This window comes from Dysidea avara, chromosome 13 (assembly GCF_963678975.1).
Source record: "Dysidea avara chromosome 13, odDysAvar1.4, whole genome shotgun sequence".
In the NCBI taxonomy this organism is placed as follows: Eukaryota; Metazoa; Porifera; class Demospongiae; order Dictyoceratida; family Dysideidae; genus Dysidea; species Dysidea avara.
This window is the reverse complement of record NC_089284.1, coordinates 6423588-6439497: the sequence shown is the minus strand read 5'-3', so window position 1 is coordinate 6439497 and position 15910 is coordinate 6423588. Positions and strand designations below refer to the sequence as shown.

General features: G+C 37.3%; 2 protein-coding genes and 1 long non-coding RNA gene across 4 annotated transcripts in view; 1 reads left to right on the top strand and 2 right to left on the bottom strand.

The window, feature by feature from the left end:
* Window positions 1-11770, top strand: part of LOC136243288 (endothelin-converting enzyme 1-like) — a 75991-nt gene extending 64221 nt beyond the window's left edge. For both annotated transcript variants that reach the window (XM_066034811.1, XM_066034810.1), the window contains exons 6-16: window positions 7062-7293; window positions 8046-8144; window positions 8198-8275; window positions 8324-8430; window positions 9553-9611; window positions 9663-9714; window positions 9770-9837; window positions 9881-10005; window positions 10056-10208; window positions 11407-11483; window positions 11538-11770. In XM_066034811.1, coding sequence (XP_065890883.1) covers window positions 7062-7293; window positions 8046-8144; window positions 8198-8275; window positions 8324-8430; window positions 9553-9611; window positions 9663-9714; window positions 9770-9837; window positions 9881-10005; window positions 10056-10208; window positions 11407-11483; window positions 11538-11640 — 1153 coding nt within the window. In that variant the 3' untranslated portion in view covers window positions 11641-11770. The remainder of the gene's footprint in view (window positions 1-7061; window positions 7294-8045; window positions 8145-8197; window positions 8276-8323; window positions 8431-9552; window positions 9612-9662; window positions 9715-9769; window positions 9838-9880; window positions 10006-10055; window positions 10209-11406; window positions 11484-11537) is intronic.
* A 751-nt stretch (window positions 11771-12521) lies between these two features.
* On the bottom strand, window positions 12522-13323 carry LOC136243439 (prostamide/prostaglandin F synthase-like). The gene is made up of 5 exons (XM_066034944.1): window positions 13194-13323; window positions 12998-13078; window positions 12901-12952; window positions 12786-12849; window positions 12522-12734 (listed from the first exon to the last, which is right to left on the bottom strand). The coding sequence occupies exons 1-5, from the start codon at window positions 13321-13323 to the stop codon at window positions 12522-12524; spliced, it is 540 nt and encodes a 179-aa protein (XP_065891016.1).
* A 1820-nt stretch (window positions 13324-15143) lies between these two features.
* On the bottom strand, window positions 15144-15799 carry LOC136243536 (uncharacterized). The gene is made up of 3 exons (XR_010694893.1): window positions 15683-15799; window positions 15565-15628; window positions 15144-15517 (listed from the first exon to the last, which is right to left on the bottom strand). It is a non-coding gene; the product is annotated as an uncharacterized lncRNA (long non-coding RNA).
* Window positions 15800-15910: the final 111 nt, after the last annotated feature.

Genomic DNA, 15910 nt, shown 5'->3' with positions numbered 1-15910 from the left:
CAGTCACTAGCAATGGCGCGAGGCATAACTATGATGTCCTTTTCACTGTTGGTAGACAATTTTCTAAAACAGTAAGACACTCCAAACTAACACCTTCAAAGTATAAACGTCCTCGGAGTCGGTGTTAGAATGATGCAATAAAAACCTTGGTTCCACCTCAGTTTTCATTGCGTCATTCTAACACCTCCTCTTCAGACGTTTATACTTCAAAGATGCTAGTTTGGAGTGTGTTGCTATAATTAAAACTACACATTTTTCAAGCATAATATCTTGGTTCATGGACGGATGCACTTTCAGAGGGGTACACTGTTAATCTGCTTTTGAAGGTGCATCTTTTTGTAGGGGTTAGGTGGCAATTTGTTGCTCACGGATTTTTGGCTTTAAACGGCCACTACTACAAGGAGAAGCCACCGACCACACTAAAGCTTGCTGGAGGCTTTGATCATGGTGCTAGCCTTCTCCGGTGCCTTTGGTTCGTCTACCTTGCCCTTTAGTTGCCTGGCTGGAAAATCCAGGTTTATGAAGACTTTAAATACAAACTCCTCGTATAATTCGTCATTGATTTGCCCCAAACTCTCTAAGTCTATATACTAGCCTTCCAAAACAATGTGTCATAAGGTGGTTTTTGTTTCCATCCATACAGACGTACCTTTGCATTCTGTTAATTTTCTCAACAAATCACCATTAATCATTTATGGAAAATTTACGACACCCGCTACACATGCGTTGCTAATAGGAAGTTAAATGACGTCATCAATAAAATACTCATCTAAAAGCTTTCACTAAAAGAGGATCAATCGCTTTCCCTAATTTATCCAATTACAAATTAGATGGATCATGTGATCAGGTATGTACGATATCATCCAGCAATCATACCGGCCAATATAAAAGGAGAGATCTGGAACACCTGCAATAGCTAATTCAGCTATAGCGATAGACAGGCGTTGGAGCGACGGTGAAAAGAATCCAGAAGACAGCTTTGACACACAGGACACACTCACACGCAACTACGAGGCAAGAAGCCACACCTCCTGCCTACACAACTGTAAGTGGAGACAGTCCATGAGAGACACTTGCACATCACTGTCACACTTCGTTTAATACACAATCAGAGGTAAATCAAGACACACTGTAGTGTGTTGTGTCGTGCAGCCCAAGAAGCCGGCGCGCCACACCGTGAGTATATTAACAGGAAGAAAGTAAACGTGATTTTCACACCTTTGTAGCTCCGTGATCCCTTATCCGATTAAAACCAAATTTGTTGCAGAAGTGCCCATGCGGTAAGGGAGTCTACATACGAAATTTGAAGAAAATCATCCCAGCCATTTCCAAGATATGAGCAGTAAAAGTTTCGGGTTTTTTCTTCTACTTCTTTTCACACACTTTGTAAAATCTGCCATAAAATACAAATGCGTACTCTGATCAAGCTGAAATTTGGCACACGTAAAGGGCTCATTAAGGCAGATCTCAATACCTAGTTTGGTAGGAATCCAATAAACATTCATGGTGTTATGACTGATTATTCGCATAAAATAAGGTCGAACTTCTGTCACACCCACAGGGTAAACCCCTTGGAGGAATGAGTTGAAAATTGTTGTGTAGATGGAGTAACCATCATAGGAGTGTCTCTTTGTGGTTTGAAAGGAATCCAGATAAAGGCCTGTGTCATAATTACACAATTGAATTTTATGAATAAAAAAAACTATTAGTTTTTATGCCTACCAGGCAAACCGCTTAGAGCAATGAGCTGAAAATTGGTATGTAGCTGGAATAATCATCATAGAAAGTCTTTGCAGCAGTACAGAAGAATCGGAGTACAAACCATTTAGTTATGATTCGAAAGCAAACTACTTGTAGCAAAAGCTAGATCAAGATACTCTAATAGAACAGTCACCCTATTAAAGCAGTCAGCATTGTTAGTACTTAAAACGTTCAATTACTTAACAAGTCACTGTTTAGAGAGTTCAGCTACAAACAAATCACCCTGTGGAGTATTCAGCTACAAAAGGCCACCCTATAGAGAGATCAGCCAGAAACAAGTAGACAGTAGAGAGTTCAGCTACAAACAGGTCCCCCAGCAGAGAGTTCAGCTACAAAAAGCCACCATATAATACAGAGATCAGCTAGAAAATAGTAGCCTGTAGAGAGTTATTAAGCTACAAACAAGTCTCCCAGTAGAAAGTTCAGCTAAAAAAAAAACAAGTCACACAGTAAAAAGCTCAGCTAAAAACAAATCACTCTGTAGAGAATTCAGCTACAAACAAATCAACCTGTGGAGAGTTCAGGCCACTCTGTAGAGAGATCAGCCAAAAAGAAGTCACCTGTAGAGTTCACCTACAAACAGGTCACCCAGTAGAGAATTCAGGTAAAAAAAAGTGACCAAGTTAGTCACTCAGTAGAGAATTCAGCTACAAACAAGTCACTTGGTAGAGAATTCAGTCAACTGTAGATAGTTGAGGTAACCTAGTAGAGAGTTCACCTGCAAACAGGTAGGTGGTGGTATTGGGGTCGGTATAATCTTCAGAGCAACCAGAAACATTTTTGACAGTTTCTAATGATTCTGTTAAACAGAATTTTCTACTGACCGATTCGAACATGCATATTCCAGGACTTGCTAATGCTATGATGTATGGGCTTGATTTAGATCAGATACAATATACTAATGGAGCATATGCATACCAGTACAGAGCTTTCCCCAGCAAAATAAAGTAGAGCGGAGAAACTGTCAATTTGCTACCAACATCAAAGTCAATTTGTTAATTTATATACATTCCTATTACCACATCAAAGGAATTTTGGGTAAAGTAGAGTGGTGCTGCTCCTCTTTAGGGAAGCCCCTGCAGTAGCTATTGCCACATCACTTTCACACCAGCAAGTCCAGCATATTTGAATAGCTTACTTAACCAACATAAAAATTAGCAACTCAGAGCCAGCTAGCTGAAGGATATGTTGCTGTGCAATTGTCAATGATTAGTTATGACTTAACATTACATAGTTAATATAATAGGGTGTCACTTTGTACTTTTGATTGTTGAGGTACGTGTAATCAGTAGACTCTTTCCAAAAATACGTCATTTCTTAGCAACACCTTTCCGCCATTTTTAATTGACGCCACTATCGATAATCACGATTTAAATACGCTGGTGAAAATACCATATAGCTGGTAATTTTCGAAAGGTTTTTATTTTCGGATATTTCGAAGAGGCTCTTTTCTTCGAAAATAAATTCCCACGTCCGGTTTTTCGAAAATAAATTCCCACAAGTGAAAGCAACCGTCCAACTTTGGGCGATTCGTTTGTTTATTCCTTGAGTTTTAGCTCAGTATTGCTGATGATAATGGGTAAACTGTATCATTACTCCCAGAAAACAGGTGATCCAGAATGGGAATTGATGCCATCTGCTCTAGAATCTATGGTAGGATAGCTAGCTATGATCGAGCGTGATCGTGCCAGTGAATTTACTCCACTCGAGACTCCCTCAGTCTTCTCTCCAGTGCACAGGAATGGGGATTATTCCATCAGTAAGTCAGTTTTCAGCAAACATTCACGTATTTTCATAATTTGTGACACGAATTTCTGTTTATTTGAAATCCATCTGGACTTCGAAATATGCACTCTTCGAAATTACAACCTTTCAAAATTCAGATTTTGTTTCTTGTGCAAAAATTTCTGTTTCGAAAATAACCCGCTATACGGTAGCTGAAACAGAGAACAGTACTGTTGAACAAGCCATGGAACTCTTTATAAGGTTGCAAATTAGTACTTCTGGTTAGATGCAGGTGGTTATCGGGGTTGAACGAGGTGTGTAACATCAACAACATTGTTTGCCTGTACAAGGAGCGTTTGAACTTTGGTGATCATTACCGCTGTATTAGTGATAGGGACCGGTAGCAGCGGCTGACCACTCAGATGCTGTTTAATAGCTTCTTTTACAGGCAGACAAGACAGTTAACACTTTGCGTTTTGTTCAACCACTATAAACCAAAAGTGGAGTTTACTCCAGCATGTAAGGATCTATGTGGAGGACATTGGAACATGCTGCTACTCTCTTGGCTAGCTTTGATGACAACGAAGAAGATCATCACAGTAAAAACACAGAAATTCATTGTAGCACTGAAGAAACCAGATGCCATTACAAAAGGTGGGAGAAAAAAGAAGGGTGTTTTCACAAGAAGCTTAACTATACCAACAAACACTATTTGCCGCTCAACTTGCGGCTGCTTATGATGAACAAGACAACGAAGAATTCAATAAGCTGCCACAAGTTAGCACTGTTGCACTTTCCAGAACTCAGATACTGTAGCACTCTACTATGACCCAACTGGTAAAGAGCACAGTGAAAACACTAAACCAGAGCCAGCCACTCACATGTAGCAGGAAGACTTGTTGCAATGCAACATGAGCTCTTTATCCAGAGGACAATCTTATAACAAACGGACTTTGAAATGGGTGATTTATCGTCACTGTAAAAGGTTCATCCATTCTGTCCCTCCTCCACTGACTTAAAGATGCCAAACAAGCACAGTGGCTGATGCCAAATACATGAAGTGGCTTTCCTTTGATATATCAACTGCACTGAGTCATGTGGGGTGGCTGTAAGTTACAAAGTGCTTTAAAATCATTAACTGTACCTAAGTGTGCAAAGCACACTAGGATTTTACACACTATGCCAATATTCACAGGTCCAAAGGAAATTTTTGAGATTTGAATGCTTTGAGGTTGAATCTGAGAGCATTTTCAGTGGTACATGTGTACTTGAATAGGATACTCCTATAATATTATGTCAATAACTATCATTAAGATATACTGTGCAACTAGATAGCTACATCAGTAAATGAAGTTATTTCAGATAGACTCCTGCTCTTGAATATATGTGTTAATGGAGACAAATTGAATTAATTGCAAAGCAGGACCAACTTATGATGATTCCGCTGAATGTTCTATTAGAGTAGTTAGGTGACTGTTCTATTAGACTATCTCGATCTCGTGCACCCCAGCACTGATTTATGCAGTATTCCATTCTTACATAACCTTGAACACAAATCCCAGTAAACCAAGGCAAGTAAGTTGGTTAATGACTGCAATACAACAGCAACTGGCATGGGCATTGGGAAAAGTGAGGGGGCACCACCCCTCCTCTCTTCAAAGTGGGGGACAGTTCTGCTTTGCTAAGAATGAGTTCTTATATCCACCCATCGTCTGGAACAGTCACTTGAACTCAAACACACGATAAACAAACAATTAACAGTGTTCATAGAATGAAATAGTTACCTCAGTACAACTTACACAGCGGCAATGCATTAAAAGATACAAGCAATGAAACCGTAAAGAACTGGGTACAAAGGGCACATCTTGGGATGAAGCATGATGCGTGTTTTGTACATACTGCAGTTGGTGAAAAGGCACATCTCGGGATGAAGTAACATCGAACAGTGAAGAAATCAAACTTGTAGCTATATCCATTGTCTAGTTATGCTGAAGACATCAGTTAGTCAGAATAAAATTCTGTTAAATAGATGTTATTTAAATTCCACAGAAACTTTTTGGAAGGGTTTGGGGTTGGTCTGAAGACATTTTTTGGCTTGGCTGTGCCTAACCAATACTGCCAAGTTGTCATGAAGGAAATTGAGGCTGGTTTTAGGGTGATATTTGTGGCTGGAAAAGCCCAGTTCTGCATGATCCCTACTAAAACAGTACTACCGTACTGTATGATAAAAGTAGTGAAACAAGGGAGTTCACCTATACCTGCAGATTTACTAGTGGACAATTAGTCTGTACTTCAATCTATACCCATATTAGGAATTGAATGTCCACCAATATATCTGCAGGTGTAGGTGACCTCCTTTGTTTTACTACTTTTTAAGGCTATGATCCCTAATCAAACTTAAAATTTCTTCTAATTGTACATTTGTACTTTTGTTCAGTTTTGAGTGTTTAATTTGCTGTTTATCAAACAGTATGGTAGTACTGTTTAAGTAGGGATCACATCAAAAGTGATGTGCACCGCCAAAAAATTCCGCCTTTAAAAATCATCCTTGAGATATCTTATACAACGAACACCACCTTTATGGAATAATACTAATATATCCATCTAACATGAAATAAACAAGAAAACACTTTCAGGCGGCCGGATATAGAATTTTTTTAAATCGCCAAAACTCGAAATTCGGTCTGCCTCACTCACTCACTGACCACGGTCGCAATCCTTGAGACCAAATAAAGCAATGTATGGCCACCGTTTTATGCCACAATAACAAACTCACTGGTGGGATGTGCCTTTTGGGGTTCCGACGAGTGTGCCTTGTCTTTCCTTTTATCTTCAGTCAGGTTGGTTGTCTTCTTCTTCAAGCATCGAAACCATATTGAGGCATTAATTTTCCATATCAACACTTTCTTTCAGCAGCATATTTAGACACCACAGAATTATTTCAGGATTTCAGAAGCGCTTCAGTCCCCTACTGCTTTAAGAGGTATGCTAGCTAGGTATCTGCAACTTCTCAATCAGGATCCTGTTCGCAATCGGTTTGCAACCACACCCATCAAATAAAGATTTAGGTGGACTAATAGCGATAGAGTGCAAAGGCCACACCTCTTAACAATCTATATAGCTAACAGTAAGCAAGATGACCTCACCCCTTATTGGTCTAGCTAGCTGCACACTCCTTGGTTGACTCAAGATACTCTAATAGAACAGTCATGTATGATATTCTTATACAACAGTCACTATAACCAGCTGTGCTACAACAAAAAACTAAGCAAACTAATATTTTTAAAAATGAAGTAGGGATCTATGCAATAAAAGTAGTGAAACAAGAGATGAATGATGGTATTACAGCATAGCTCAGTGGAAAAGTCCCTACTTTGGCACATTTTGTCCCCACCGAGTTATGCTGTAATACCATCATTCATCTCTTGTTTCACTACTTTTTATTGCATAGATCCCTACTTCATTTTTAAATTAACAATTATTAAAATACTAGTTTTATTTAAGATGTAGTTGTATCCACGTTACTTAGTATTTAGTTATACAATGATCGTAACTTGAATGTATGTGATTGATAGTGATGCTGTCAACTATGCCAAATGGCAATTGCTGCGAAATGAATTAAACCATTTTGCTTTTGCTTTGGAGGACTCTAGTTGGGATATATTCTGCAAGAAGAAGGACCCAAGATCATCCAAATTTGGTGATTCTGATAAATCAGCTTGTGCAGAAGTTGTTCAGGATTCAATGCCGCTAGCAGTAGCTAGACCATATGTTGAAGAGTTTATCACAAGAAACATGATTAATACTGTAAGTAGATTACATCATAGATTGTTAAACTGAGACATTGAATAAGGAACTTTTGTCACACACAAAAAAAAAACAAGTCAAAAATTGTTCGAAAACCTTAGTGATGATGATAGTCTAAGGTAACTGCTATGGCTCATTGCTAGGGCTGGGCAGTATCTCGATATTATAGCAATACTGCAGTGTTTTAATGAAATAATACCTGTATTGTCAAAATTTTTAGTAAAACAATAATATCACAATATCAATATTACTGTGGTTTTCACTAATGAGAAGTATTAATAACACTTCTTTTGAGGCCAGAAAATTATTATGTTGCACCATAAACAAGCATGTGATACTACTAGAGACAAGTTCTGCCTGGTACTTGCAAGTAAAAAAAATATTGCAAAAGATTACCCTAATAGAACAGTGAACCACTCTAATAAAGCAGTCACCTATTTTAATGAATAATAATATTATCATGATATTTTTCTACACAATATAAAATTCCAATTCCACCCAGCCCTATACTCATTGCTAGTCACTTTGTTTGCAAAAATACTGCAAATTAGGTTACACATGAAAACATTTCACACCTTATAAAGATTTTACTTCATAGCACTAGTTATTTGGTCTGCAAGCTTTGTAATTATTGTAGGTGAGGAGTATACACATTTTCTTATCTTATGTAGTAGTAGTTTAAATACCTATGATTACATAGTTCCTTTTCAATAAAACACATGACAATTTGTCAAAATCTTATAATGCCAAAGGTAAATGAAACTACAGTTCAAATAGAGAAGGCATTTGTGGAAAGAGTAATGGAAAAGGATTGGTTGGATCAAACCACAAAAGAACAATGTTTGGAGAAGGTAAATGTAGTCAGGAGAAATAGCTTTAGTTTAATTGACATTTTATGCCTTAGGTGAATGCCATCACTGAACGGTTTGCTTATCCAGAGTTCATTAAAGTTGATAAAGAACTTGATGAATTTTATGACAAAGTGAGTTGCCTGATATGGTCCACATCTGTTATAGTTCTATCTTGGTAGCTTACAATCCACAAAGAAAGCAATGCCTTTGATGTTGTTGCTGCAGTTAGATATTTTAAAATACAACAGAAACTTTCTTTTTACAACAAGCCTACTGATAAGACATGGTATGCAATATATTGCATGTTGTTTGCAGCACAAAAGTGTCATTTTTATAGGTAATACATCAATGGCTTTGTGTGTTTATATTTATTTGATTCTTGGCAGACAGCACTGTTGATATTGTCTATGACATAAGAATACTGGAAATGTTTGTACCCACCTCCAGAGGTTTAAATATTGTTCTCTATGTGTAGGGCTGTGTAGTGGATAGTACATAGCTGAGAACTGAGCAAAACTGTTTTCTTTCTTTTTCTTGTTTAAGCACTTTAATTGTAATTATCCCTACTAGAATTTTTTCCTTACACTTTGTCAATAAATTTGTAACATGACATCACCATCCTATGGATAATGTAAACTATTCTTAATATATGCTTTGTTCCCCTAAAAGTCCTAAAGTGTCAATTATGTATAGTTTATTACTGATTTCTCAAATTTAACACAATCTCAGGACGTAACTACTAAATGTTTCGAGTTAGTCTTACGTTTTATTGTTTCTTAATACCCATTTAAAATTATATTCTGGTATGAATGTTCCATTAATTAGAGAACATCTGACTGTTTTATTAGAGTACCTCGATCTTTATTTTGTAGTTAAAAACACGTCATACAAGATATTTACACTCCATAACTTGTATTATAAAGCCAATTAAATGTTACATTAGGCCTGAAAAACCACAATTAAAAGAAAACATAGGCTATGAATACATTCAAAAACATTAGGATATTGCACTATATATTTCTATATTTGTGTAAGCAAACTAATAAACTATAATGGTCTGCTGCAAGTTCAAATTTCAAAGGGGTTTTGGAACCCCAGGAAACCCCCTAAATATGCCCCTGTCCATTGTGTTACTACTGTTTGGTTATGGTTTGTACAGTAGGTATGACAAAACATTGCATTTTTTTTTAATTGTAGAAAAGTACATGTAATTTTCCAGCGAAAATTGGAAATTCAGACATGTGTTTGATTTTGCTGTTATAACTTCTTGGATTTTAATTCTGTCCTAGGAAAACTGAGTTGTGGGATACATGAAATGTACATTTCCTGTATCACGCACATGCACTTGTCTGTCATGTGATGCACTGGCTTCGTTAGCTACATGAACCATGTGTGTCGTATTCATTAGGTGGTTAGTTGCTCCCACTGAAGTCAATGCATATTACTATCCTCCATTTAACCAATTTGGTAAGAACCCCATTATGTTATTATTACATAAATGGTCTATAATTTTTATAGTGATTCTGGCTGGAATTATGCAACCACCTTTCTTTACTGCTACTTGGCCACCGTAAGCAAGTGCAATGTCTGTAGTGTGTAGTTACTGTTCTTGTTGACTGGTATAGTTTTTTACTTTATGGAGCAATTGGAACAGTGATTGGTCACGAGCTCTCCCATGGGTTTGATGATGGAGGTATCTTATCTGTAAGAAGCAAACAAATCTAATTATAGTACAGGTCAGCAATTTGATAAGAATGGTGATCGTGTGAAATGGTGGACAGATGCATCTATTCGTCAATTTCAAAACCGTACTCAGTGTTTTGTGGACCAGTATGATCAGTATAATTTATTAGGTGTTGAGGTGATAAGTCTAGTATGAATTGACACCATTCTACCTAACTGTATGTGTAGATCAATGGTGAGCTCACACTGGGTGAAAACATTGCTGATAATGGAGGTGTCCACACTGCATACCATGCGTACAAGAATGTGACGAATGGGAAGAGGGTACGCAAATATGGAGGACACACTGAAGACCAGCTATTCTTTGTGTCATTTGCTCAGGTTGAATATAATGCATTAATATCATACACTACAATAGTAATGTATAGTAGGGACCACAAAGGAGTAGGTGTGGCCCACGGAATAATATCACCCAAAAAACAGCCTCAATTTCCCCTAACGACGATCAGGCAGTATTGGTTAGGTGAAACTAAGCCCAAACAAGCTTTCAGATCGACCCGAAACGCTTTCAACAAGTTGCTACAGAATTTTTAAAATAATTTATTTAACGGAATTTTCTACTGACTGAGTAAGTAAGTAACTGACTGACTGACTGACTGATGCCTTCAGACAAGCGTAACTCGATAACGGCTAAGGATATGGGCTTGATTTTTTCACTGTTCGACGTTGCTTTGTCCCGACAGGTGCCTTTTGGCATACCACAGTACATAGACTTACCAGTGTCCTCCTTTGTGTCCCATTCATCTTTGCTGACAGTGAAAAGTATCGATTTGGCGATAGCACGTGATGGCTTCCCTTCGCCTAACGGAAATCGTCCATATTTTTCATAGTGGCTATTTTGATAGCAGAGGTGCTTGTCAAACAGTTCTTGATTCGTACTGTTGTGTAATGGGTTGAACATAGCCAACAACGAAGTGTAATGAATACTTCACTTTTCAGACCGGTGATAATTGATATAACTGGGGCGTGCGGCACCATTTCTTTCAGAATGCGTCTTGGTGTGCAGAGGTGCTTTTCGAACAGTTCTTGATTCGAAAATGCTGCGTAACGGATTGAACATAGCTGACAACGAAGCATAATGGATACTTCACTTTTCAGACAATAATTGGGGCGCACAGCACCATTTCAGATGTGGGTTCACCAGTCAAAATAATTATTTACAAAAAAAGTTAACAAACAAGTACACAGAAAAATTTGGAATTTTCAGCTAGAGTAGGGACCATAGCACATCGATAAATAGTACTGAAACAAGCTGGAGTAGTGCACGATATTAAATCACAGTAAAACAATAAGAAGTGTCATATCCCTACTGTGCTCAAGATACCATATATAATGGAAATGCACAGTAGGGATATAACACTTCTTATTGTTTTACTGTGATTTAATATCGTGTGCTACTCCAGCTTGTTTCAGTACTTTTTATCGATGTGCTATGGTCCCTACTCTAGTTGAAAATTCCAAATTTTTCTGTGTACTTGTAATAATATAATGTGATTACATTTTTGTTGCATAATTCCAGTTGTATTGCTCAAAGTTCACAGTAGATAGTTTGGAAGAATCGACTAAAACAGATGAACACAGTCCAGGTCCAATTCGGTATGGGCATGTATGCTATTAGCAGTTTTTAGTGTTAGTTTTGTTCTGATTTAGTGTACTTGGCAGTTTGGTGAACAACGAGGAATTCACTGAAGCTTTTCAATGTTCCAAAGGCTCCAAAATGTATCCTAGTGATGATTGGTGTGAGCTGTGGTGACCGCAACATTGACTGACTTAACACTTATCTTTCTTTTTTTTGAACACATCTTGTGATTGCGGTGATTTTAGATTTGTATGGTTTTTTGTAGCATCATAGCATCATTACAACTGTTGAGTGTCCTCTTGAATATGTTCAAGAAGATGATCACCACATGGACGCAATAATAAAGAACTTGTGATACATCACAACTTTTGTTACTGTGTACATGTGAATAAAATTATATTATTCATTTATATAACCAGAACATCTGACACTCAGGATGTGCTTGCCTGGATGTTACAATGATGACTTTGGTGTAGCCAATCAGAGAGAGAGAAAAAGATTTTTACTAGCATTATATCAGGTTTTCTATCCCATGGATCATGCATCAGTATTAAAAAGATGAATACAATAGTTGATGGAAAATTATTTTTTATACACAAGTATATACCAGCGAATGTTAGTTCCCCTATAAAGCTAACCAACACATAGAATAATTATTGTAGGTATCTTTTTTTATAGAGGCTAATACATATGAATGAACGTGCCATACACTTGCAAGTATTTATAATCCCCACATCATAACAGCAGTGAAACCTAGCTTACATGTATTATCCCAGTTCACTCAGGAATCCAAGCAAGTATGCTTGGGTTGTTACCACAATTGTATCTCTGTTAGTTTACACATATGTACTGAGTTAGAATATTATTAACCAAATGTTATACATACACACATAACTAGCTGTGATATATTACATACAAGCTCAATTAACTGTAGTATGAAGTATCAGTTCTCCTGAGCTCCTAATAATGGAGATGATCAGGACAACATCATATTATTACTACTGGTTGATTGGACAACTGTACACACCACTGCTTATGTGCATGCTCCAGTTGTATTATATCACATCATCCAGGCTAAGCTTTCTTGTGATATTGCCAACTGGTTTGATTTTAAGTGTTTGCAAGATAACAATGTTGGGGACGTGTTCCCCTGGCTCTTCTTCCGATTCATTCAGTAATAGCTGTTTACCACCCTTGGAGACTATCAGCAGACCGCCGTTTTGAAATCCATCTCCAGCAAAGTTGCCATCAATTTTACTGGCTTTTGCCTACAATATAAGCTATATACCAACATTATATATGACCTTTTAACTGGTTACCTCTGCTATTGCATTTCTAGTGGTACTGCTTAGCAAGGCACAAAACACATTGCAAATGTTGTACCTATACAAAGAGTGAGTAAAGTTTTACATTTATGTAATTTATCCTTCTCACGTCTTGAATCCTAAATCTTTGTAGCATTGCTTTTTCTCATCAATGAATATTTCTGTCAACATAATGAATACTTTAAGATACAACTACATCTCCTTACCTCCATCAAAGAATTTCCTCTCAATAAACTCTTCTACTCCAAGTTGCTCCAGTCCAACAGCTACCAAGTTGATGCCATTAGCTGTCAGTAATGGCTTGATGACACTGATTTGCAGTGCCCCCAATCTGCACAACTCTCATCCAAACCTCCTCAGGAAGAAGATCACTGCAGGTTGTGACTTCCAGAAACTACTCACTGGGACAGACTACAAAGAAAGTAAAGTGTATAGGCTTGCTAGTGGCCCCATTTACCTCATTGGTACGAGCGTTCACCACCAAATTCTTAGATATCTTTTTTAGCTCTTCAGGAGGACCGCCACTTGCCATTGTTTTAACAAGAATAATGAATTGATCAATGCTGCGGTTGTGGCTTTATATCTACTAGTGAGTGTTTCATTGTATCAGTTGTTTAAAAGTGTGTTATCTGTTCACAATGACTTCAGGGTATTTACACTACAGCATGCATGTCTTTGAAATGCAAAAATGAAAGAATAGTTGTAATTTTGAGCTATCCCAGTAATTTACTTTGTGTGTGGTATATTACAAGGCTACATGTATGGATTCATCATGTACTTTACGTTAGTTACTGAGATGGTTCATGTACTTTGTAGATTAATGTATTGAAGCGTGAAGTGTCAAAATTGCTGTGAAGATGAAAGGAAGTATTCTGATAAATTGTATACACAATGAGTTACAATTGTTCAGAGAACTGAGCCAGTCAATGCATTATGGGGATTTGCTAAGTTCACTTATACTGACCATACCCAAGACATGATATGATGTGCAGTATAACAGTGGCTTATACAGTGGCATTAAACTGCTTAATTTTTTGGTGATACCCTTTATATGAGATGGCTTGTAGATGTGCTCCATATATACTCCATATTGCATGTGTTACATACTGTGCTCTTTCCTTAGCCATGTAACTTATATCTATTATTGTTGAAGATAAATACCTACTTAGCAATCTGACAATATAACTGTTATGCTTACATTTAGTACAGTTCATTGAGTTATTCAGTCAACTTGAGCTCTGTAACAAGAGTTGATCAAGAAGACATCATGTGGAATACTATACTAAACACAATTATGGTAATAGCTATAAAGCTCTCCAGAGGCTAATCCTTCTGGACACTTGTCCCTCTGGTCGGATGTTAAATCATTCCAAGATGACAATGTTGGGTACATGATCTCCTGGGTCCTCTTCTCTGTGACTAAGAAGTAGTTTGCCCTTTCCTCCTTTAGGTACCACCAGAACACCGCCATTTTGAAAGCCATCTCCAGCATAGTTCCCAGTGATGTTTAGTTCTCTGGCCTACACATGTACAATGGTTATGTACTGTTAGTTATATTACAGAACTGATACCTTAGCTAGTGCAGTCCTTGTAGTGTTACTGGATAGTGCACAGAAGATGCTACAAATATTGTACCTGTTGATGTAAACCACAATCTATCAATGGTAATCTACATGACAATCATGTACCTTTTGTACTTCAAATCCTTGTAGCATTGTCTAACTTCAATGTACACTTCTACATTGGTTATAATATCATATGCATGTGTTTTGTATTTGACTTTACCTCCATCAAAGAATTTCTTCTCGATAAACTCTTCTGCTCCAGTTTGTTCTAGTCCAATAGCTACTAACTTTATACCATTAGCTGCCAGTAATGGTTTGATGACGCTGATCTGTAGTGCCCCCAATCTGCACAACTCTCATCCAAACCGTCTCAGAAAATAGATCACAACAGGTTGTGACTGCCAAAAGCTTTTCATTCTAACATACTAAACCAAAGTGGCATAGTACACATTAAACTATCAGGTACCTACCTTTTTGGTTCTTACATTCTGAACAAGATGTTCAGATATCTTTAATAAATCTGGAGACATTTCATTTGATCCAACATTCTCACCTTCTGCCATTTTTCATAGTATAACAACTTGTAAATTGTTGCAGGATACACCATATGATACTGGTAGCTACGTGTTAAACTTATAGATGCAATGATATGTTCAATTTATCTTCTTGGTGCTACTATTGTCAAGCCATTGTGCTAGTTGTCACTATGTGTCGCAACCATACTGGTGCAAAATAGTGTATAAAGCTACTGCTATTATAACACAAATACACATGTTTGGTTGTACATAGTTATATGCCAGTTTCATATAATTTTATACATTAAAGTACAATTATTTGCGTACATGTAGAGGTGTTGTATAGTATAAATATGGTTTCAGTCCTTCTTGAGCTCCATAACCGAAGAGTTGATCAAGAGGACGTCATGTAGAACACTATACTAAACCACTACATAGCTCTTGAGAGGCTAATTCTTCTGGACACTGGTCCCTCTGGTTGAATGTTGAGTAGTTCTAAGAGGACAATGTTGGGTACATGATCTCCTGGTTCCTCTTCTACATGATTGAGAAGTAGTTTACCCTTCCCTCCCTTAGGTACCACCAGAACACCGCCATTTTGAAATCCATTTCCAGCATAGTTCCCAGTGATGTTTAGTTCTCTGGCCTACACATGTACAATAGCTATACATCACAGTACCTGGTAACTGACACCTTAGCAAATGCAGTCCTTGTAGTATTACTGGATAGTGCACAGAAGATGCTACAAATATTGTATCTGCAGATGTAAACCACAATTCATCAATAAATAGTTTACATGATAGTTGTGTACCTTTTGTAATTCAAATCTTTGTAACTTTTTTGTACTTCATCAATGTATACTTCTGTAGTTGCAATAAAATAATGTATGCATATAAAACACTTTGGTTAATCACACCTCCATCAAAAAAATTTCTCTCAATGAATTCCTTCACTCCAGTGAACTCTAGTCCAATAGCGATCAGGTTGACTCCATTAGCTGTTAGTAATGGTTTGATGAGACTGATCTGTAGTGCTCCCA